The 23692-nt window shown below is 30.0% G+C and overlaps 2 protein-coding genes across 2 annotated transcripts; one reads left to right on the top strand and one right to left on the bottom strand.

The window, feature by feature from the left end:
• The first annotated feature begins 7314 nt into the window (after positions 1 to 7314).
• On the top strand, positions 7315 to 8801 carry LOC111680020 (COMM domain-containing protein 8). The gene is made up of 2 exons (XM_023441627.2): positions 7315 to 7584; positions 7647 to 8801. Exons 1-2 carry the CDS (start codon positions 7531 to 7533, stop codon positions 8157 to 8159), a joined length of 567 nt encoding a protein of 188 aa, XP_023297395.2. The 5' UTR covers positions 7315 to 7530; the 3' UTR covers positions 8160 to 8801.
• A 1208-nt stretch (positions 8802 to 10009) lies between these two features.
• On the bottom strand, positions 10010 to 12659 carry LOC111680016 (TBC1 domain family member 20). The gene is made up of 4 exons (XM_023441623.2): positions 12426 to 12659; positions 11100 to 11881; positions 10924 to 11033; positions 10010 to 10862 (listed from the first exon to the last, which is right to left on the bottom strand). Exons 1-4 carry the CDS (start codon positions 12481 to 12483, stop codon positions 10649 to 10651), a joined length of 1164 nt encoding a protein of 387 aa, XP_023297391.1. The 5' UTR covers positions 12484 to 12659; the 3' UTR covers positions 10010 to 10648.
• Between the last annotated feature and the right edge of the window lie 11033 nt (positions 12660 to 23692).

Genomic DNA, 23692 nt, shown 5'->3' with positions numbered 1-23692 from the left:
AATTGCTATTTAAAATGGGAAATACAGTTGATGTCAATTCTGCCGTTTGAAAAAAGAAATTCTGCTAGAATTTTTCGCGCCAAACTGTTTTCTGCTTTTTTTATTCGCAAAAAATTTGTTGTGGTGTGTGCACAAAAATCTAAAGACAGAAGTAATATTTTTTAAATAAAAAAAATATTTTTTAAATAATGAAATATTTTTTGAATGAGAATCTATAAAAGTGAGCCCTTTGGTAATTATTCGTTCTTCACGGACTTGACGGAATGGAAATTTAAACTGGAGTATTTACTTTTTCGTTCTTTAACTGGTACTTTTTAATTTTTCTATAATATTGAACTTAGGAGCATTTTGAGTTTTCTAAAATATATAAACATAAAATTAAACCCGCAGTATCCTAATTGAACGAAAATTTAAAAAGGATAATTTCTGGTACTTTTTTGTTATTTTACTAATACTTTTAGAATTTTTTATAAAATTGAACCTAAAATTGGACACGCAGCTTCCTGATTGTATAAAAATCTACATGCAAGGAATTTCTGATTTAATGAAAATCTATAAAAGTCACTGTCTGGTATTTTATCGTTCTTCAACTGTTTTTTTTTTTTTTTTTGTAATATTGAGACTACACCATTTACAATTGTATTTCAGAAATTTCCATTCATATTTCAGAATTTTCTAATTATGTTTAAAAAATTTCTAATTATATTTCACAAATTTCCAATTATATATCAGAAAATTCCAATTATATTTCAGAACTATTTTTTTATATTTCATAAATTTCTACTTATATCTTATAAATGTCCACTTATATTTCAGAAATTTCCATTTATATTTCAGATATTTCTAATTGTATTTCAAACCTTTCTAATTATAATTATATAAAAAAATTCAAATTATATACCAGAATTATTTTTTTATATTTCAAAAATTTCCAATTATGTTTCAGAAATTTCTAATTATTTTTCAGAAATTTCCAATTGTATTTCAGAATTTTCCATTATTATATGAGTTCCATTATTATAAAGTTCCCTTTTATAGGTTCCCAATTCAGTCTCTACATAATTAATTTCATGTATCTATGTTCAATGTTATAGAATATTCAAAAAGTACCTTTTGTAGAACGAAAAAGTACCCAAAAGTCCCCTTTTATAGGTTCTTACCTAGTCAAGGACCTACATGCTAAATTTCGTGTTTCTAGGTTCAATATTATAGAAAATTCAAAAAGTACCTTTTGCTGAACGAAAATGTACCAAAAAGTCCCCTTTTATGTGTTATCGCCTAAAGCAGGCTTTACACGATCACACAAGTAATATGATCTGTCAAAATTTTGTGTAGAATAGAACGGATGGGATCGTCAAAACGCAATATGTAATGAAACCATCACACATTGAGAGAGAATACAGATGGAAAATTTGACAATCGTATGGCTCTCTTCATTTTTTTAAATGATTCAAAAAACAAGCAGGTCGCATTAGATCATTGATGTATTTTTATGTAAACACATATAAAAAAAGTGAAACAGCTGTTTCCATCTTACTTTTTTATTGTTTTATACCAATCGTGTAAACACAAAAAATATAAATCATACGACTTTTATTCTCTTTTTTGTTGTACGGATGGAATTTCATTTTACTTTTTCATTAGACTTGTCGTACGTAAAGTGTTATCGTCTGAAGGGCCCTTAATTGGGGCTCTATATACTTAATTTTATGTTTATACACTGAAAAAAATCCATGCTTAATATATACGAAAAATGTCGTACATTGTACGAATCGTTCGTTGTTTCGCACCACGAAATTCTTTCGTAATATGTACGAAATTGTACGAAATATTTTAATATTATGTAAAAAAATTAATTCAAAAAAGGGAATTTTGAATAAATATGGTAAAATTTAGGAAATATTAATTTATTCAAACATTTTTGTTCATTTTAAAATAAATTTTCTAATTTTAGTTCAAAATTATTCTCCACACGAATTTTCAATTTTTTTATGAAAAAATTTCAAGAATAATATTATAATATAACTTTTTCATTCAATTTTTGGTTGCAATAATTTCATCCGTTAATCTGGATAATAAATTGGTTTTGTTATTGATTTTAGCCTCTACATTAGATAGTTTTTCTAAAACTATGTCCAATTTATCTAAAAATAAAAAAATAGAAAACAATTATATAGTTAAGTACATTTAAAATATCTTATTATAGATTTCTTACCTTTCTTACATCTATTATTTGTAAACTCATCTTCTTCGATCTCAAAGAATATATTGAAGTCATTTGAACGCTTCATTACCTTCTTAATGTATAAAAGGAATAAAAATAAACTCATCGTTAAAATGTAAGCATAAACATTTAGTTACAAAAACAACATTTATTTTGGATATTTCATTTGAAAAATTTAGGAAATTTGTCGAAAATATGCTTAAGTATGTTGATTTTATTGGAAGCCCAAATATGTCGCTCAAATTTTGAACTTCTTTTCCTATAATCATATATTTGAAGCGTTCGCAGATAATACTAATAATTTTGAAAATTTTACTTTGAAATATGAAATAATTGTCCGAATGTAACATCCCGGAAGTTAACTTAAATATTCATTTCTTAAAATTTTCTTATATTTATTTTATTTTTCAATCATTCGGTTATAATTTGAATGTTAATGAAAGTTTTTTGTAATTTAACCTTTTAATTTCTTGTAAGTAGTTTTCAAATTCAAAAGCATTTACATTGTTTAATGAAACAACTAATTTAGCATAATTTGCCAGATGTGTTTAGCAGTGAAAATTATATATTACAAAAGTACTATTGTAAAGTTGAGGCTTCCCTTCAACAAAGGAATTTAAAAATTTTTTTGATAAAAAATATTGTTGCTGATTTTTTTCTAATAATATTCTCATGGCCAAGCTAAGCTTTAAAAAATGTATGTATCTTTCATCATCTTAATTATTGGACCAGTATACAATAAAAATAATCGATATTCTGTTGCTTTCCAACGGTCTAATTATTTTATAGTTCTTGGCTTACTATTAAATTCACGTGGTATATGGGATTAAATAATTCCGAATTTAAAGTTGAAAGGTTCCCTGAAGATAACGAATAACTTAGTTTTCTTTATAGAGATCTCATTACTCCTAGACATGTAATCAAATGAAAATTTCCTTACAATGTCTATTTGGAGTGTTTCGAGAACATTTGGACTTAATATTGTGTGGTGTTCTGGGAATGTTTCATTTCGGAAATCAACATTACTTCTTTCTAGAAACTTTTCGTTATCAAATATCATTTTATTGTTAACAACGTCACCTTTAATTTGATATTTGTGGGAGCAATAAAAAATCCTGAATGCGATTTTATGTTCAGCATAAATGCCCTTGCAGGTGCGTCACAAACAAAATACCATACTCAAATTTTGTAAACTATGTTTTCATAAGTGAATCCCTCATACACTATGACTTTCATCTCCTCCACAAAAGGTCTGAGATATTCATCAGAAATTTTTGGAATTTGGAATTACTTTCGAAACATCATACAATAAAAATAACGACGTTTACTGTGAGAAAGATACTCATTCAGGAAATTACTTATTTTATAATGGATATATATTCCGCCTTAAATATTTTCTTTGCTGCAGGTTCTAGGAGTTTCTTTTAGTGTTCTACAGTCTTTTGGCAAATTAGGTATACTAAAGTTGAATTTGTGATATTGTGTTTGATTGACCATTCAGCTATTTGGTCTCGAATTGATCTTTTTTCAAAATCACTACCCTCACTAAAACTGTCATTTGGATCTAAATAGGAATCAAAGAGGCTCTTCTATTCTTATATTAGGATTTCTAAAGTGGAATTTTTTGAAAATTCTGTGTAATATTAAATAATCGTGACACTTTTTTCCCTCTACTCGAGGCATTTTTTCCCTCTACTCGAGGCATTTATTTATGGTTATCACAATTAATAATAGTTATTTATTGCTAAATGATTTGGCTTTTATATTATCTTTTTTTAGTTCGAAAATTTAATGTTTTAAGATTGAAGTTTGTATTTTCTTATTTTATTGGAAACGCACAATTTTAAAACGATATTATAATAATATTGTTTTCAATAATCTATATATATAAAATTCTAACGTTACTGACTGACTGACTGATTGTCTGATTCATCATCGCACAGCCTAAACGGTTAAAGCTAAAGAACTGAAATTTGGACAGGGGGTTGGTCTCCCACCAAATAGATCCACTAAGACGGGATTTTTGGAAATTCGAATGTTTAGGGGGTAAAAAAGGGTAAAAACGGGTAAAATCGGTAACTAAACTAGAAAAGATACAAAAATAGTTTAAAGCTTATCGTCGTTCATTTAAAAAATAAGCGGACAGGTGTCTGGTACTTTTTTCAATTTCGGCCCCTTTAGGGAATAAACGGGTAAAAACTGTATTTTGGTACTTTTTTTTGCACCCCATGTATCTTTTAAACCAGTGAACATTCAAACAATATTTTTGACTCCTTCATAACTTGACGAAAAAATATAAATATAAATTTAGTACTTTTTGGTTATTCGGATGTTTAAGGGGTGAAAATTGTACCTATTTTTGGTACTTTTTTCATAAAACATTGATTTTGGTTTATTAACTTATACATATAAATACGTAATAACGTGCTCCCACTACGATGTTGCAACATTTTGGAATAGAATTTTTATTTCGTTAATGAAATTAAGCATGTAGAGCCCGGAGTAAATGAGAATCTATAAAAGGAGACTTTTCGTTCATCAAAAGGTGCTTTTTGATTTTTTTTATAATATTGAACCTAGAAACATGAAATTAAGTATGTAGAGCCTGGATTAAGTGAGAACATATAAAAGGGGACTTTTTGAAACCTTTTCGTTCTTCAAAAGGTACTTTTTGTGTTTTTTATAATATTGATCCTAGAAACATGAAATTAAGCATGTGGAGCCCGGAGTTAATTAGAATCTTTAAAAGCAATCAGGAACTTGAGTAAATGAAAATTGAAACTGGAATATTTTCAGTTAATTTTTGAGTTTTCTATAATATTGAACTTAGGAACATGAAATTAAAAAAAAGGTCCTTTGGTACTTTTTCGTACTTCACTGGTACTGGTACTTTTAGAGCTTTCTAAAATATTGAATATATAAACATAAAATTTAACACGCAGTATCCCAATTGAACGAAAATTAAAAAAGCATACTCTGGTACTTTTTTGTTCTTTTACTAATACTTTTCGAATTTTCTATAATATTGAACCTAAAAACATTAAATTGGACATGTAGCTTCCTGATTGTATAAAAATCTTTATGCGATTTTTTTGGTTTCTGGTTGAAAATTAAACATGCGTCATCCTCATTTAATGAAAATATATAAAAGGCACTGTCTGGTACTTTTTCGTTCTTCAACTGTTTTTTCTTATTTTCTGTAATATTGAGACTAGAATCATAAAATCAAACTTAAAGAGTTCTCTAAAAGGGGAAATTTTGATATTGCAGATATATATACATTTACAATAATGATATTTATTTTATTCCATTACGATGAGGGTAGCGAAGCACACTGGGTATAGCTAGTAAAATATAATATCATAGTTGCATTAAAAAATTATACCGTTTTGCTATTATATCGTTCTCTGGTTTATTAGGTTAAAATAAAATTACATTCGATTTACTTTCTACTGGATTTGTGTACTCGGCTTTAAAACGAGAAAAATTATGCGAATTCATTTTTAAACGAGAAATTTACTCGGTGTCGTTTTAGAGGACTGCCCCAATTGGCTTTTTCATTGCTGAATAATAAATAAAATATCTTTGTTTTTACGTTATTGATCATTTTCTTAATACAATTTTTTAAAAAAAAAAACTGATTTTCAGCAACACGTTTTATACGGAGGATAGGGTCAAATATAGGCCGATCATCGTAAAGAGAAAGGATTTGTTTTTAATTTTTAAGAATTTTTTATCCATCCCAGCATAATTTCTCACACAAATTTTGTGCCTGCTCTGTTTTGTTGTTATAAACAATATATTTGCTTCCAAAATCCCTCTTTCTGATCTCGCGGATTCCGTTTTTATTTAAAGTCGTTGAAAATTTAAAAACAAAACTTAGTTGAAGACTTAGCTGGGATTACTGTCGTTTTTAAACCGCCGCAGACATATTTAGTGTCAGTCGCCGCCGCCCTTAATAATTGTCGGCGCAGCTCTCTGTTTAGGACAACCCAATGCGAATTCAGATAAGGTGGTGGCCAAGGCGAATTCATATAAGGTGATGTTAATCAATCAATCGCCTGGTTTACGTAGCTGTCAAAGTTTGTTATTGTTTACATTTTGAAAATACCAATCAGCTCGTAAACAAATATCATTTTACGTAAATAATGGCATAATTGGTATGTATACAAATATGTTATTTAAGAAAAATATATTTTCTATTAAATGTTAACATATTACACAATATTGATTTATATTTAATATTAAAATTGTGTAGATAACGTGACTAACTTAACAAAATCTCTTTCGGAACACTTAATATTAAGAAACACATATGAAGTATTTTCCCGACAGGCGGCAGCTGACTTCTACGTTATGGCTTAATTTTGAAATCTATTAAATGTTAACAAATTAAACAATATTGTTTTATATATACACTATGTAGGTAAAGAGATTAACTAAAAAAGTCTGTTCCGGAACGCTTTCTATAACAAAACCCATATAAGGTATTTACTCGTCCGGCGGCTGCTACATTATGGCCAAATATTGAAAAATACTCCGCTGGAATAGAATTATCCATTCGCAACAAATATTCACTCATTCGTAATATAATATCACAGGGTAAACAGAGACGTCACAATGAAATAGCTATTTCTCGCTCTTTCGAATTTTTCTTAAATAACATATTTGTATACATACCAATTATGTCATTATTTAAATAAAATGATATTTGTTTACGAAATGTTTGGTATTTTCAGATATTTTACATAAATAATTCAAAATATTAACGAAGTTTTTCTCCGTTTAACGGACATTTTTAAATATAAAAATGTAAACAATAACAAACTTTGACAGCTATGTAAACCAGCGAATTAAGACAAAAATTATCAGCTGATTGAATAACACCACCTTATATGAATTCGCCTTGGGACAATTTATGGCATAATAAAGTAAGGTGACTGCAATAAAGCAGCTGATTATTTTTTTTATTTTTGTGTAGAGTATGCATAATGTCAAAAGTTGTTATTGTTTACATGTTAAGAATGCTATTTGTTTATATTTCTGATGTCATTTTTGACATTAGTATGATTCTAGTAGAAAAACAAAATACATGTTGTATTTGTACTGTTGTAGTGATGCAGTCACCTTTCTGAGTGTGCCCTGGACAACCTTATGTTGTATATTTAAGTGGAATAACAAACTTTAAAAGAACTATTCCACATAACAAAAATAAAGTTTCCGCTCTTTTGGATTATTTATTGTTGTGGAGATGCGAAAAGCTAGTTTAAGTTGTCTATGTAGATATAAAAATATACTTTGAAATAATGAAGGAACATGAATTATTATTGAATATAGATAATAAAGAGATTTTGATTGAGGTAAGCAAAATGTTGCTATTGTTTTGTAATAATATACATGTAAAAAATTCTGTTCAATTTAGATTCTTAATCATTCCATAGACTTTTTAATTGGAAATCAAGATGAACAACAAACGATGCGCATGTCACACAAATACGGGTTTCACAATCCTGATGACTTTCTATTAACAACAAAAAGTATTGCAAAATTCTATCGTAGTATCTGCACTAGCGATGTAAATAGTGGCCAACAAAGCGATTTTGTAAGATCGGAATTATCCAACCTTACACCGGAATTTCAAAAAATTATTACATCTGCTTTGCAGTCCAGACGCAATGAAGTACTGTGTTATTTGATACGAGAACAAAACGCTAATGAGTATCCTCTAATCGAATCATTCGATTGGGATACACGTTTAATTCTGGGCGATAGCAGTTTTGCACAAAATAATAAAATATTAACAACTTTAAGCTTGAATTTGCGTCAAAACCATCGGCGAAATGATCAAATGCAGCAACTGCATATTCAAATGGATTATAACAAATTAAATGAATTTATTAAAACGATTGAAGATGCTATTGTCGATTGCAAATAGATGATCAATTATTATTAATCTTAATGGTAGCAAAAGTATCAAATACATTTTAATAAATTAATAACTTAAATCAATAATCTCCGCGATTTAAAAAAAAATATGTATGTATGTATGTATGTATGTATGTATGTATGTATGTAGTTTGAAAAGTGGATCGTCATAGATAGCGGAGTTGATTTATTAAAGCATGAAAAAAATATTTGTTTTTCATGCTTATATAAATAAGCAACAATTACAGTAAAAAGTCAGCTATATATTCAATGACGACATTGTATAGGATTATATCCACCACTATGTCGTCAACGATAAACCACGTATTTTGTTTTGTTCTGTTGGCTTCTTTAAGTTATGTATTTTGTTTTTTTGTGAATTCTGTTCGTATATTTGGATGTAGGTTGGTTTTATTGCGCTGTTTAATTTGTTTTTGTTTTTCTGTATCTTTCGTTTTGTATGTTTAGATCAGTGGTGCTCAAACACATACTACCATAGACTACCATAGGTATACCCTACATCACCTTAGTGGGGAGGGTATATTGGGTTTGTGCTGATGTTTGTAACATACAAAAATATACCCTATACCCACCTTAAAGTATACCAATCGGCTTAGAATCATTTTCTGAGTCGATTAATTTTCAAGATAATTGGAATAATTGGAAATTTGGCACACACGCTTCTTTTGGTCCAAGGACGAAGCCTATTGAAAATGGTTGAAATCGGTTCATTATTTCGACTAGCCCCCATACAACCGCTTAAATGACTTAAAGGTCAAAATTCACTTACAAACACTAATAACACTTTTAAATTCTACATAAATAATATTGAAGGAGACCTACCAACATTTTTAAGGATAGGGCCATATTTTGCTCTACTCCCCTTTGAGCCCTATTGTAAAAAATCTATTTTTTGACAAAAAAAAAAAGTAAAAATATTCCGAAATATAGTTAAAAAACAAACCAAATGCTTTATTTTTCTAAATAGTATCGGGAAAAATTTACAATTTATAAAACTAATATGTTTAAAATACAATATGGTGAAGGGTATATACGTTTCGGATCAGCCAAATATAGCATTCTTACCTGTTTTTTCTTAGAAGTTTATTAAATAATATTGATGATAAATCAATAAAAAATACAATATTAATAAATAAAAATTAAACAAGTAAGAGTTCTATATTCGGCTGTGCCGAATCTTATATACCCTTCACCATGATGTGTTAAAAAACAGTCATTACGAATTTTATTAAAAAAATCAAAAATCTAAATTATTCCTGGCTCTACATGCTTAACTTCATATTTCTAGGTTCAATATTATAGAAATTTTAAAAAGTACATTTTGAAGAACGAAAAAGTACTAAAAACTTTCCTTTTATGGGTTCCCACTTAATCCAGGCTCTACATAATGTTTCTAGGTTCAATATTATAGAAAATTCAAAAAGTACCTTTTGTAGAACGAAAAAGTACCAAAAAGTCCCATTTTATGTGTTCTGGGCTAATCCGGGCTCTTCATACTTAATTTAATGTTTCTAGGTTCAATATTGTAGAAAATTCAAAAAGTACCTTTTGTAGAACGGAAAAGTACCAAAAAGTCCCTTTTTGTAGGTTCTTACCTAGTTAAGGCTCTACACGCTAAATTTCATGTTTCTAGGTTCAATAATATAAAATATAATTATATTTAAATGTGGCTTTAAAATATTACAATAAATTAAAAAAAAAAACTAATAAATAATACAATTCTATTTTCCAAAGTTTTATTTAAATTATGTATTCAATAATTTTATTTAATATTCAATACTATTGCATAAAAACAAATGAAAAAATGTTTAAACACATGTAATATAGCCTTTTAAATTAAATAATTTTTTATTAGTTTTTAAAATTTTGCTCGTTTAATGTTAGTGTTTGTCTTTTTAACAATATTTTAAAAATAGAAAATAAATTAAATATGTACCTATAAATAAATTCATAAATCATTTTATTATACAAGATTATGCGATCACTCTTTTGTCTGAAAGAATTACATATTATCGAAAGTAAACCACAAATATAGAAAAATATGTAAGTATACCACATAGTTTATTCCTTAAAGTAGTACAAATAACCAAAAACAAATAACATTTTTTTATGATATTTAATAATTCAACTTAAATTTAAATGCTGGTAAACAAAAAAAAAAAAATAATAATAATAATGATGTAAGATATACTGCGTGTTCCTCTAAATGCGAACGAACATTTCTTTCTCATTTTATATAAAAAACAATAACAAATTTTCGAATTTGTTTGTTGTTTTCATTATAAAACTATGAAATACTTGTTCGTTCGCTTTTAAAGGAACAGACCCATAAACTAATTATATAGAGACTAAAGCAACCCACAATCTCTTAATAATATAATAAAATTAAAATATTGTAAATCCTATCATCCAACCTGAATGCGGAGGTGTTGCATGCCGTAGAGCTCTTGACATAGACGGCAGCAAGTTCAGACTTACTCAACTAATACCGGTAGACATATATTGACTTTTGTAATAGTATGCACAAATACCAACAAGTAACGAAAATGCCGTGGTAACAATAAAGGATTTTGGTGTAAGCAACTGTGGCAATAAATGATTGATCAAATAATTGCCATTGGGCCTCGTATTTCGTGCAATTTTCTTTCGTCTCTCCAAAGCCATTTTTTCTTCCAATATTCTTTGCTGTTTTCTGAAAGTAAAACGCAATTTATTAATTAAAGAAATTTTAGCAAGCACATCATATAACTTACTCTAGTTGAATTAATTTTTCCACTTCCTTTTCGATTACAGTCAAAGAGTATTTTTCATAAAGATTACTCGATGTTTTTAAGAGATCTTCAAATGGCAAGTTGTCTGGTAACTGCAAATATACACATGAACATATGTGAGAAAAAATGATGTATTTAAAATCTTATTGTGAGTTTACCTTGGAGAGTAGACAATGTATCATGGCCATATCACATTCTTCAAGCAAAATATCTTCAGCGCGGTGCAATATTATCGATGCCGTTACAAAAATAGGCGAATAAATTGGAGAGGCCAGAAAGTAATCGTACAATCGTACGACTGCTTTGTACGAGTTCAAACTATGTCCGAACCATGTTAAATACCACGGCAAAGCAAATAAAGTACCGACGGAAGAACGTTGCAAAAATTGAAAAAGTTTTGGATTTTCAAAATTAACAACAGGCCATATGAACATCAGTCTCTTTTGGGTAGCATCCATGGTTTCTTGCATGCATTCGGAAAAATGATTTGTTGAGAGTTCTTCCATCACGGCGAATGCCACCTCTTCGCCAACGACGAGAAGAAAAGTTACTGCCACATCATGGTAGCCTTGGTAATATCGTAAATTTGGATATTTGTTAATTACTCGTAATATTAAGACGGTCAACTGATCTTGAAGGGCAATACGTTGTTCGTAAGGAATACCAGGTGGGAAACGTTTCAACGATCTATTTACGTCTAGTACGACCTGATTGTATTCAGGATGAGTCTGTAAGTCACTTAATTTGGGAGCTGGATCCAAAGAGGTAACATCAACACCAGCCAATTGAGGCCATAGTTTTCTTCGCAACTCATCTGTTACAAGACCATGATCTGATCGAGCCAATTCCCTTAACAATTTCAACTCAATTTTTCCATTACCCTCTTTTAATAGTTGTTCAATTTTCTGACGTTTTTCTTGTTCCTCTTGACTTTCCGGACCTAGTAATATGAAAATAAATTTTTATTTGTATGTATAGATTTCGCAAAACAAATGCTAGTTCTTAATATTCTCTTCTGATATGGGTATGCCAAAAATCAAAAATTTTATGTGTATTTGCTAATGATAAATTATTTACGTATGCTTTAACATATTTCTTCTTCTTATTCTGGTTGTTTTTGTGCAATTCTACAATCTTACGGCTATAAAATCAAACTTTAAAATTGGAGTATTAATTCCATGAATAGAAAGCATTTATTGCGAAGTCGGCATTTGATAAACTACAGAGGTGGAAGTCCCTGTGCCCAATCAAGGACAGGTTATATTAAAATGATTAATATTTTTGTTTGTTAAATATGACCCATACATATATATGTATGCATGTATTTTATCAATCTGTTTTTTTTTAAATCTAAATAGATATTTGAGGGCAAAGGTAAATTATAATTTTTTAATAATTTTCTATATTTTTGTTTCTGTTAAACGAAATGACACAATTTTTAATGCATCAAAGTTTAACAATGGTGTAGACGAACATACACTTACACTTTTCAAAGCTCAGCTCTTGGGGCTGATCGATTTTTATCACGTCCTCTTCGGACATTTTTTATTTTTCTTTTAAAAGCTTATTAAATTAAAACCAGATCTCACAAATATTTTCAAACGCACTGAACATACATAAGAAGTAATCCAGTTTTTTTTAATAATAAAAAACAATAATTTTCTCTGTATCCTTATAATATTAATATTTTTACAAATTGATGACTACTACAGCTGTTTTTTTACTGACTTTCAAATAAAATGTTGTTTCATAATAGAAACGTTGTGGAATTGGAGACAGGGTAACTCATAATATGTGCCGCTCCCATAACGCCAACGGTACGGTAATGCGGAAAATATACGTTATATTTAAATGTGCGCTCTCAAAGTACATATTCACCCTTATATTATGTACATATGCGAACACAAGTTGATTTTTCAAAATGCTTGATATTCGTCAGAAGTATTACTATGGCGAGAATCTATTACAGAATATGGCGTTTTAATGGAATATGGCGTTTTAATGGAATATTCAACGTGTATTTCACTAGTGATAAAAACATTTATAGCTTCTGGCATCAGTTCGCGTAGTTCGAATTAAATGAAATTTGGCAATCATGTGCCGGTTCAGAAAGCAAACTTTTTTTGTGAAATTTTAATTTTTGTGTGTGAGAGAATGCGATATCAACATCTCTTTTTCTCACATACAAAATCAGATGAACATTGACCTGGTTCTCACTAGGAAATTTTTTTTGGGAAACTATTCATTTTTGTGTGAGAAAATGAGATAGATATATCATCCATTTATTTCTCTCACACACAAAATCAAAAGTTTCTCAACAAAAGTTTCCTAGTGTGAACCAGGTCATACAATATTGTGTTCGAATATTCTCGAAATTGTGTTCGAAAATTAGAAATAAATGTCAAAAAATTGTTAATGGTTCTTAAAAAGTCCCTGAATCTAAAATGTTATTCAACTCAACACAATATAATATTTTACAAAATCAAATAGTTATAAGTTTATTAAAAGTTAATTGAATAAAGAAAATTATTTAAAAACAATTGACAAAACAAAATTATAAAATTCAGTGAATTATTCAAAATTATTTAAAGAAAGTAAAAACATAACATTTCCTCCTCGTCTATTTCAAAACATGGAAAATAAGGAGAGTAACGATCAGACTTCTTAATGCGGCTTGATTTGCGTAGTTGTGGTTTTGCTATTGCTAATGACGTTTCAGAAATTGATACCGAAGGATTTTCATCCATTAGGGCTCTAGGATCATTAACTTCAGCTCTTCGATTCTGACTATTTCCAATATTTTGTTGTAAATTTTCAAAAGTTTGAGGACTTTGTTGCGATGGTTGAACTGATTCTATAATGAAAGAGAAGAGTATATATAAGTTTGTCATTCCGTTTGTAATTTCCACAACATAATTATCCGACCCTATAAAGTATATATATTCTGGATCCTCATAGATAGCGGAGTTGATTAAGCCATTTCCGTCTGTCTGTTGAAATCAGTTTTCTGAAGACTCTAGATATCTTCGGGATCAAAATCTTCAATATTTCTGTCTGTATTAAAAATCAGCAAAATCAGTCCATAAATAACTGAGATATGGGCAAAAAGCTGAGACTACCTCCGAAAATTTCCTCAACAAATTACAAATAAAAGCATAAAAGCAACAACAAGGAGATAAAGCAGTAATGTTGGTAATACAGCTCATATTTATTTGAGAGTGGTAATACAGTTTGATGGTGGTAGTACAGTACAACGGTTAATATTTCTTTCTGCGCTAATACAGTTTATATTTGTTTGTGTGTATGTTATGTGTGACATGTGTGCAGATATACAAGTAGATTCAAAACGCGGCTTGTTTGTTTTTTTAAGTTACTTAGTTTCCAAAACTAAGATTTATTTGGCCTGCAATAAAAAGTTATACAACTCCATCACCAATTTTAGCTAGAAAAAAAAAATAGCTCATATGTTCCAAATTCGAGTTCTTTGGTTCACCACCATAATCAAAATTAAAACTTAGGTTAAGTTAACACGATTGCACATGTAAATATGCACCTCAAGAAAAACTGTAACTCGGTACAGTTATCTGACGTCACACATTGTCCAATGCGGTTTGAAACGTAAAACTCTAGAAGGCAGAGCAAAAAGGACGACCTGATTACCCTTAAGCACCACTATTGCGCACAACGGTCTTCCTCCACCCAGAGCTGAATTACGAATGCAAAACGCGGCTTGTACTACAAATTAACTGTTTATTTGTTATTGTTGTTTTTACTTACTTTGATGCAGATATAAAATGTAAAGTTATAATAAAATACAAAAATTAATTGATATTTTATAAAATTAAATTAAGTTCTAAAAATAAATAAAAACTGTTTTTTAAAACATAATTGGTATTTTCGGCACAGCCGAATATAGAAATCCGTCTTGCTAAAATTAGAGTTATTTAGCGATTTATTCAAACGAATTTGATTAATATGACGTTTCCAAACTTTATTTCCAACATCAATTAGAAACATCATATTCCCAATAGTTTTTATTATTTTTTCGGGTATCCATTTATCCCCTTCCCAAATGTTTCGGCACAAGACAATATCATAAATAATAGATAATGCTTCATTTTCTATCTGACTATAGTTTTTCTGACCTTCATTTAAGGTTTTTGAAGTACATGCATTCGGACATTCCGATTTTCTTTCTTAATAGATTCAGATTCTTAATAGATTCAAATTGTAGATAAGTTTTTAATAAACGAAGCGTAATAGTTAACTTTTCCTAAAAATGACTAAAGTTCTGCAATATTTCTTGGTCGAGGCAACTACTAATGGCTTCTGTTATATTTTCGCATTGTTGAATTTCAGAAAAACTAATAATATAACCAAGATACTCTATCTTTGGGTGCATAAAGGAGCATTTTTCAAAATAACCTCGAAAACCAGATTCATACAAACGAGTTAAAAGAAGTTTGAGATTATTAACATGATGAATTAAAGGGAAGATCTTAATTTTCAAATATTAAAAATGAGTCCCCAACTGCTAAAATACCAACTATTTTTTAAGCAAACATACATTACCCAACAAACGACAACAATGGCTAGATATATGTAAAATTTCCGAAGAAGATTTGCCAAAAGAGCCAATCTTATGCTCCGACCATTGCATTAAAAGTAATATTTCAGTTAATGCAAAACGTGTAAGATTGGATAAAAATGCTGTGCCAATGACCACAAGGTAACTTTAAAATACTAATTGATCTGCAAACATTGAGTTTTAAGGTATGTATATACATATCTCCGATCACAATCGAATTTTTTTTGGAAATAAATCTGAAATTTCTAAACTGCTAGTCCAAATAGTCCAAAATAACGTAATAGTAAATTATTATTTAAATTGTAAATTTTAAATTACACATTTTTGTAAAAAATTTCTCGAAAATCAAAATCATTTTTAAGAATGTGGCAACGCTTTATATAATGCTCACAAAAAACTAAACTTCAAAAATCCTTATTTGATAAAAAAATTTTTGATTGACACTACCTTCTTTATTTTTATCATGGTTAAACCTGCTCTTGTAGTACAGATTGACTTAGATTTGATAATTATGATTATATAGGATGGTAATACAATATTATGTTCGAACATTTAAAATTGTATCAAACTGTTTTAAAATAAACTCTGAATAATAGAAACTAAAAAAAAAACTTCGAAAATGTTGTGCGCTCCTTATCATAAAAAATTAATTATTTTTCAGTGTTCAGAAAATCAGTTTCCTGAACGCAATTCCTAAGAATCTTCCAATCAATGTTAGTCAGGAACAACATCTCTTCCAAGATACTTGGATCTAACTTTGACGAATGGCTGACAGTGGCAATGAAAGTGCTCCAGTGTTTCACTGTCCTCTCCACATGCTCTACATACGTCTGGTTCCGCTCGTCCAATTTTGCATAAATGTGCTCGTAATCCTGTGTGTCCACCCAGAATACGTACTATCATACTAACTTCAGACTTGCTCATTTGGAGGAGATTTTTCGTCTTGCTCTCATCAGGGTCACCCCATAGGATTTTCGTGGTTCTACCCATTGTTTCATTATTCCCATATTCTTATGGGATTCTCTCCCATATTTTTAGTTCAGCTTCATTTGCGTCGAATGGTTTTGCATTTGTCAGGTTAATTTCCTCGAGCTCCCTTCCCTTTAAAGCTATTACATTCGCTCTTTCGTTACCCCTACTACCGAGTGGACTGGTACCCAAATAATGTGAACCTTACCTCTGGGAGAGTATTCAGTTAAAGCATTCTTACAATCCAATACGGTCATAGATTTAGTTCTATCTCCTAATTGCCTTCTGGCTGTCGGTAAATATATAAAGCGCTGAGGGCGTCATATTTATTCTAATCCAATTTACGCATTCCGTTATTGCTCGTTCTTCTGCCTGGAAGCTTGTATTATGATTTGGTAAACGGTGGTATATTTCTGCTTCTGGATCTTCAATATAGAACCTCATCCCCACTTTATCCCCCAATTTAGAGCCAACCGCGTAACAACGGATTCCTATTAGTACTTGCCTTAATGTTCCGCTTGACTAATACATTCTATCTATGATCAGCGTTTTAAAGTTTCCGACATATTCTGATAGAATTAGTCTAATTACACTTTTATAAAGCCAATTTGTCATAGTAGGACTAAGGTCAAATTTCATGCCTATAGTTCTCCTACATATTGCCCAACACCGATGTACTTTGTTGCGCCAATCCTCTATGTGGTGTCTCCACTTTAATATTCGCCCGTGAATTACATCTAAGTACTTAACTTTGTCGGCCATTGGTTTCTTCTTGCCAAGGAAGCAAGGTTCGATATACATAGAAATTTTTGTCTTTCTTGTGAAAAGACCGATTTCATTTTTGCCGGGTTAACATTGAGGCCTCTCGGTTAAGCCCAGCTTAAGGCCGTATTCAGAGCTTCCTCAGCTCTTCTATACAAGTAATTGGAATCCTTTCCCTTTAAAAGTAAACAGATGCAAGGTATATGTTGCCACGACCTTGCTTCAGCACCGTTGCATCCGATGTGGATAATCCTGTTGAGAGGAGAAAACATACGTTTTTGTGACATAAGATAGGTACATGTTCTCGGTCGAGACCCTGTGTCAGCATAGAAAAGTTGGAAATTTACGTGATTTAATCCAGAAACCTTGTTGCGAATCGTCCAAAGTTCCTGGATTAAAGCTATATGTATCTTGCCTGTGTTAATTTTAGCCATCAGAGCCTTGGTAGCCGTCTCACTCCGATGGAGGTTTAAATTTTCTTCTAGCGAGTTAGTGATCAGCTCCCCGCTCGTTGGATTTGACTCCTCCGTGGAACCTGAAGTGGCTATTGATGCAGTGGGTACCATTGATGGCGCTGCGGGGTCCTTATCAGGCATATGGACAGCACTGCTGTTCTGTCTTTTGGCGAGTGAGTGATTTCCTCCTCACTTTTAGGATTTGACTCCTCAAAATTACCAGTACTTGCTAATGATGCTTTGGGTATGGTCTTAGTGTCCCTATTTGGCCGGTTTTGACTGCCCCATCCTTTTATGTAGCCAGTGGACTTCAAAAACACCCGAAGCTCGCACTTCTTTGGCAGTCCCAGCTAAGCGCCGTCCCAGGGGGGACGTATACTTTCCGCCAAGTTCTTTAGGGTGCTAACACATTGGCCAACCTCATTATCATAACGGCCATGCTGAACTCGCAGCTCACGCTCTCAATTGATTGTTTGCTTGCGATTGCGTGGTCCACTATCTTTTTATTCACCAGACTTTCTACCTTACTCTGTTGGTCTATTGGAATTTTGCATGTCGGATTACCGGCATCGTAAACTGCATAGCAGAGATCGTCCCAGAGTCTTCTTCTGGCAACTTTGGCGGAAGATGGCGGCTCTTTTTCTTTTCCACTGTCTAGCCTCTCTTTCCCCGCTTTTCAGGGCTTCTTTTGAGGTACCTGTACCTTCGAGGTTGTTTTCGCCGACGTGGTGGTCTTTGGAATATCTTTCTTGGCGTTTTCACCCTTATTTGAAGTTCCTTTAAGCGAAGTATGGCTTGGCTTCGACTGTGTATTAGAAGACGGGGAGCTCTTTCTTTCTTCTTAGGTTTAATTTCAGTTGTAAACTCTTCGGGAGTCCTGATCCTCTTTGCCTCAGATCTTGTGACAAAGTCCGATTTTTCCTTTGGAGTGTCGTTGGATTGACTAATTTTGATTTCCTGAAGCATCCTTTTCAACTTCCTCCTCTGTGCTCCAGATAGTCTTTTCTTATTAATAGGTAGTTTACTTCATCCTTTTTGGGATTTGCTATAATGGTGTTGTTATTATCATCTGAGGATTCAGAGTCGGAAATTAAGTTCACAAGATTTTAATATATTAAAAATATCTATGGATCAAGAGTTTTAAAGTCATTTTCTAAAGGGGCCTTATATGGGGGAGGGTCAATTAAGACCCGATTCACAAAAAATTTGTTTAAGAGATTTTGGGTCGCAAGGAACTTACTTGAGTCGAATTTCATTGCTATACTCGTATTTTTAAGTCAGTAATGGGCCTTAAAATAATTTTCTGAAGGGGACCTTATTTGGGGGGTAGGGTCATTTATAGACCGATCCACATAAAATTTGGTAGATAGATTTTGGCTTGTATAAAATTTACATCTGTAAAATTTCATCGCTGTACACGTATTTTTAAGCCAATAATGAGCGTTAAAGTAATTTTATGGAGGGGACCTTATATTTGGGTAGGGCCAATTTTAATCCTATGTCCGGCATAATTCAGAATTTTATTTCAGACGACAAAAAACTGACCTATGTGAAATTTTGTGGTATTTGCTTAATAAACAACGAATTTGTGAATGTTTGAAGCGCTTTATACAATATTCCGGGGTGTACATTTGTATGGGGACTATGTGAAATCGTTGACCGATTTTACGCATTTTAAATACCAAACATATCTGATCAATAAAATAAATTTTGAGAAAATTTCATCTCAATATCTCTTGTTTTGTGGTTGCTATCGTGCCAACAACAGACAGACAGAATCTTACGAGGTCCCACAATATATATATTTATGGGGTCTGTGAACAATATTTCGACCCCCCCCCCCCTCTTTATTGATTGTGGGTATAAAAAAAAAACAAAACAAAGAAATGCAGAGAATTGTGCTTCAATCGACGAATTTACGTAAAATGTTTTGTGGAATCGTTTGTCGCGATAAGCTAAATTCGTCGTTCATCCGAATTGTGCATATATCGTTATCTTCAGATATGTTCCTGTGAATTTTTATGAATATAAATATAACTCACAATATTTTAGTTAAGAAAAAAATTAACTTTTTATTGACAAAACTTGAATTATGGGTTATTTACATTTAAATTAGTTTTAAGTGTGCAACGTAGAAAATAATCTTATTTTTATCATTTTTGAAGAATGTTTACTTTAATAATATTATAGCCTTTTGCGATTATTTAAAAATTATTTTTTTAAAGAAATAAAATAAAAGAAAATTTAAACTTATATAAAAATACATTTAACAAGCATTTAAGTACTCGTATTTGCGGATTACATACAGAAAAGTCTTTTGTTTTATTATAGAAATTATCAATTTCAGTTTTACATAATAATAACGATAATATAAAAAGGTTAAATACATAGTATTTTGTACATTTACATAAAATAAGTTTGATTTCTTTTTTTATTTCGAGGAAAAGTCTTACATTTTTATTATACATATTTTTAATTTTATATAATTTAATATTATTTGTTTATGTTTCTTATATGTTTTATTTGAATTATTTTTTTTATGTAGGTAAATTTATATGTATGTAAACAGTACATAGTTATGTTTTTATAAATGTGCAATTTATTTATTTTAGTAAATATAATCTTATTTTTTATTAAGTTTTTTATGTTTACGATTACACTCATAAAGGCAGGTTGATAAAATTTAATTTAAAAGGAAAACTTGTTTTTTTTTCTTATTTTTTTAAACTTGCTTGCAATAATTTTACACAAAAACGTTAAAAAATCTGCATATTTTTTCCTTATTGTAGTTTTATAAAGCTTAAATGATGCTAACGCATCAAAATAGATCTAATTGCAGCAAAAGAAAACAAGACAGACTTTATATTTTTTGTAATTTTAAAATACCGTATCAACTACGAGGATGACATTTTCAATTTTGACCTCATTATTTAAAGAACATAAATTATTAATACTTCACCATATACAAATTTGTCACTTTGTATGTAATTTCCTCCTTATACCCCGTTCACACAATCCAAACATTTACTCTCTTACACCTGGTTCACACTAGGACCTGGTTCACGCTGGGAAACTTTTGATTTTTATGTGTGAGAGAAAGAGAAAGAAATATCAAACATCTCTTTCTCTCACCCACAAAATCAAAAGTTTCTCAACAAAAGTTTCCCAGTGTGAACCAAATCTAGGGAACTTTTGTTTAAAAACTTTTGACTTTGTGTGTGGGAGAAAGAGATGGTTGATATTTTTTTCTCTTTCTCTCACACACAAAAATCAATAATTTACAAAAAATCGTTTCCTTGTGTGAACCAGGTCTTATTCTTCACGTTTAATTGTATTAAATGATTCGCCATAAAAAATCATCTGCGAATTGCACAAGCTGTACGTAATTCAGTTTGGATTACCTTCAAATGAATGAGTGTCATTTCTAATTTTAATCATTATCAGAATTAGCTGTTTGTTTTTATTTGTTAGAAATAAATAAAAAATAAAATAAAAAAAATACAAAATATATTACAAAATTGTTTAAAATAATGTATCAAACGTATTTTGTATCATATACACATATATTAAAAAATAAAATAAATGAACGAATTACGTAAATCCGAATTAAGTAATTTAACTCGTGTGAACTTGGTATTACGGGTTGTGAACTTGTCTTTTGATTTAATGCGAAGTATATCACACCCCCTAATTATCTGACTAACTATATATTTTGAAAAATTGTTGGAAGCGGTAAAGTGTAATAGCACCCAAAAAGAAATAACTTCTAATGGATAAAATGAAATAACTCCATAAAATTGTCCATACAAATTGACACGTATTCCATATGAAATTTTCTTAAACCAGAGTTGAAAAAGTATTTCATAAGAAAAAATCCTAGTTTTAAACTGAAATAATGGAGATTAAAAATAACAAATTATTTAATAAGTCTGTTTTAATAAAAGTTTTAAGTCTTGTGCACCTTCGAGTGGAAGGGAGATGAAATCATCTCTCTTGTGGTACGGTGTTTCTTGTACTCGTACAAAAAAAGTCAATGTAGCAACAATACTTTATCTGTGTAGGTTAACATTAAGACCTGGTTTACACTGAGAAACTTTTGATTTTTTTCAAAATTTAAAAAAAAAAAATAAAATATCACCTAATAAAAGTTCATACTTTAAAACGCAATATTTCCCGATTTTGACTCAACTTTTCAAAACGAAGTATGCCACTATATTCTACGACCCAAAATTAAGTGTCTGGGCGTTTTTCTGTGTCTTTTTGACATACTTGCAGTGTAATTATTATAATTGTTTTTAGTAAAGAAATGAGTCATCATTTCTGTATACTTATTTTTTTTGATTTGGTTGTACGAAAGATCAAAAAGTTTTGATATTCTACAAACGGGTCGCAACATAAAAATGCTTGTCGTACAACATTATTCGGTTTTACTCGTCATTTTGTGGTGACCGCAGAGCAAATAACATCGTGTGTGCGTAAAACATAATAAATACGGTGAAATAACTCTCTTTACTTTTTTAAAATTATTAAAATTTGTATTTGTTATAAAAAATAATAAAATTAATATTTGCGATTTATTGTTTTGCTTTTAAACAAAAAGTCATAAGACCTGGTCACACTAGAAACTTTTTTGGGATATTTTTGATTTTTGTGTGTGAGAGAAAGAAATATCCACTATCTCTTTCTCTCACATACAAAATCAAAAGTTTATCAACAAAAATTTCCCAATGTGAGCCAGGTCTAACCAGATATTTTTAAAAATGTTTACAAAATTTAAAATTAAATAAAATTAAATTTTATTTTGTTCTTCTTTTCGGTTTCTCTCAGTGATAAACTGCAAAAACACAATTTTTAATGGTGATCACAGCAATTATCCTCATAAAAACAAAGTCTCTGAAAAATATTTTTAGTTGCTTGATTCAACAAAGTATCTTGATGTAGCTTTGACCTGGTCCACACTAGGAAACTTTTGTAGAGACAATTTTTCTTAATTCTCTTTTGAAGTTTCCTTAACAAAGAAACTTTTGTTTCAGAAACTACGTGTTAATTGCATTGATTTGTTGTTGTACGAACGAGAAATATAACAAAACAACTTTCCGAGTACGAGAAACTCCGTACCGCGAGTGAGATGAATGATATTCTTTCTCTCTCATGCAAAATCAAAAGTTTCCCAAAAAAAGTTTCCTAGTGTGGATCGGCAGTTTGTTTTACAAATGGCAAAAAAAAGTTTTAAAAACAGCTGCACAAATTGCAAACTAGAGAATAAAACCTGGTTCACACTGGGAAACTTTTGTTGATAAAATTCTGATTTTATGTGTGAGAGAAAGAGATGGTTGATATTTCTTTATCTATCTCTCACACAGAAAAATCAAAAGTTTTCTAGTGTGAACCAGGTCTAACTTGCAAAAACTCCAAAAAACTTTCAGGAATTTCTTTCGAGTAAATTTGTAATTCCATTTCTCTCTGTTTGTTTAAATGTTTGTTTTAAAGATACAAATCTTTTTTCTATTTTAAAAATTTGTTTTCTATATGTAATTTTTATTTATATTAAAAGATTTTTTGAAAGTATTAGGTATACAGTACCACTTAAAGGTACTTTACATTATCTGATTTTGTATTAATACAAAGTATTATTTGATAATGTATTGTAGTCTTAAAAACTAAAACATTTTTTAGTTTGAAATGTATTAAGCTTTTAGAAAATTTTTAAAATCTATTTCTTTACAAAATACACAATTTATTTGTAGTTTTCTTTTGGATTTTAATTTGTAAAATGAGTTTCTTTTTTTTCCCATAATTTTCTTCATAATCAATTTAAAATTGAAAATAAACTCAAAAAACGGGTTTCATAATACGTGAATGAGAATTTTGACAACAAATTTTATTTTGTATTAAAGACAATGAAACTCTGATATTAATACAAAGTTTTGTTGAGGATCTTAAAAAAATATTTAAAATTCATTATATCGAGTTTAAA

The sequence above is a fragment of the Lucilia cuprina genome, chromosome 2 (genome assembly GCF_022045245.1).
Source record: "Lucilia cuprina isolate Lc7/37 chromosome 2, ASM2204524v1, whole genome shotgun sequence".
In the NCBI taxonomy this organism is placed as follows: Eukaryota; Metazoa; Arthropoda; class Insecta; order Diptera; family Calliphoridae; genus Lucilia; species Lucilia cuprina.
This window is presented reverse-complemented; position numbering and strand designations above follow the sequence as displayed.

Excerpts from the sequence above, each read along its gene's own strand:
- LOC111680020 (XM_023441627.2), top strand. The coding sequence starts at position 7,531 with ATGAAGGAACATGAATTATTATTGAATATAGATAATAAAGAGATTTTG. Across the intron at positions 7,585-7,646 it reads ATAAAGAGATTTTGATTGAG|ATTCTTAATCATTCCATAGA; the intron begins GTAAGCAAAATG and ends TGTTCAATTTAG.
- LOC111680016 (XM_023441623.2), bottom strand. The coding sequence starts at position 12,483 with ATGTCCGAAGAGGACGTGATAAAAATCGATCAGCCCCAAGAGCTGAGC. Across the intron at positions 11,034-11,099 it reads TACATTGTCTACTCTCCAAG|TTACCAGACAACTTGCCATT; the intron begins GTAAACTCACAA and ends GTATATTTGCAG. Across the intron at positions 10,863-10,923 it reads GAAAAATTAATTCAACTAGA|AAAACAGCAAAGAATATTGG; the intron begins GTAAGTTATATG and ends TTTTACTTTCAG.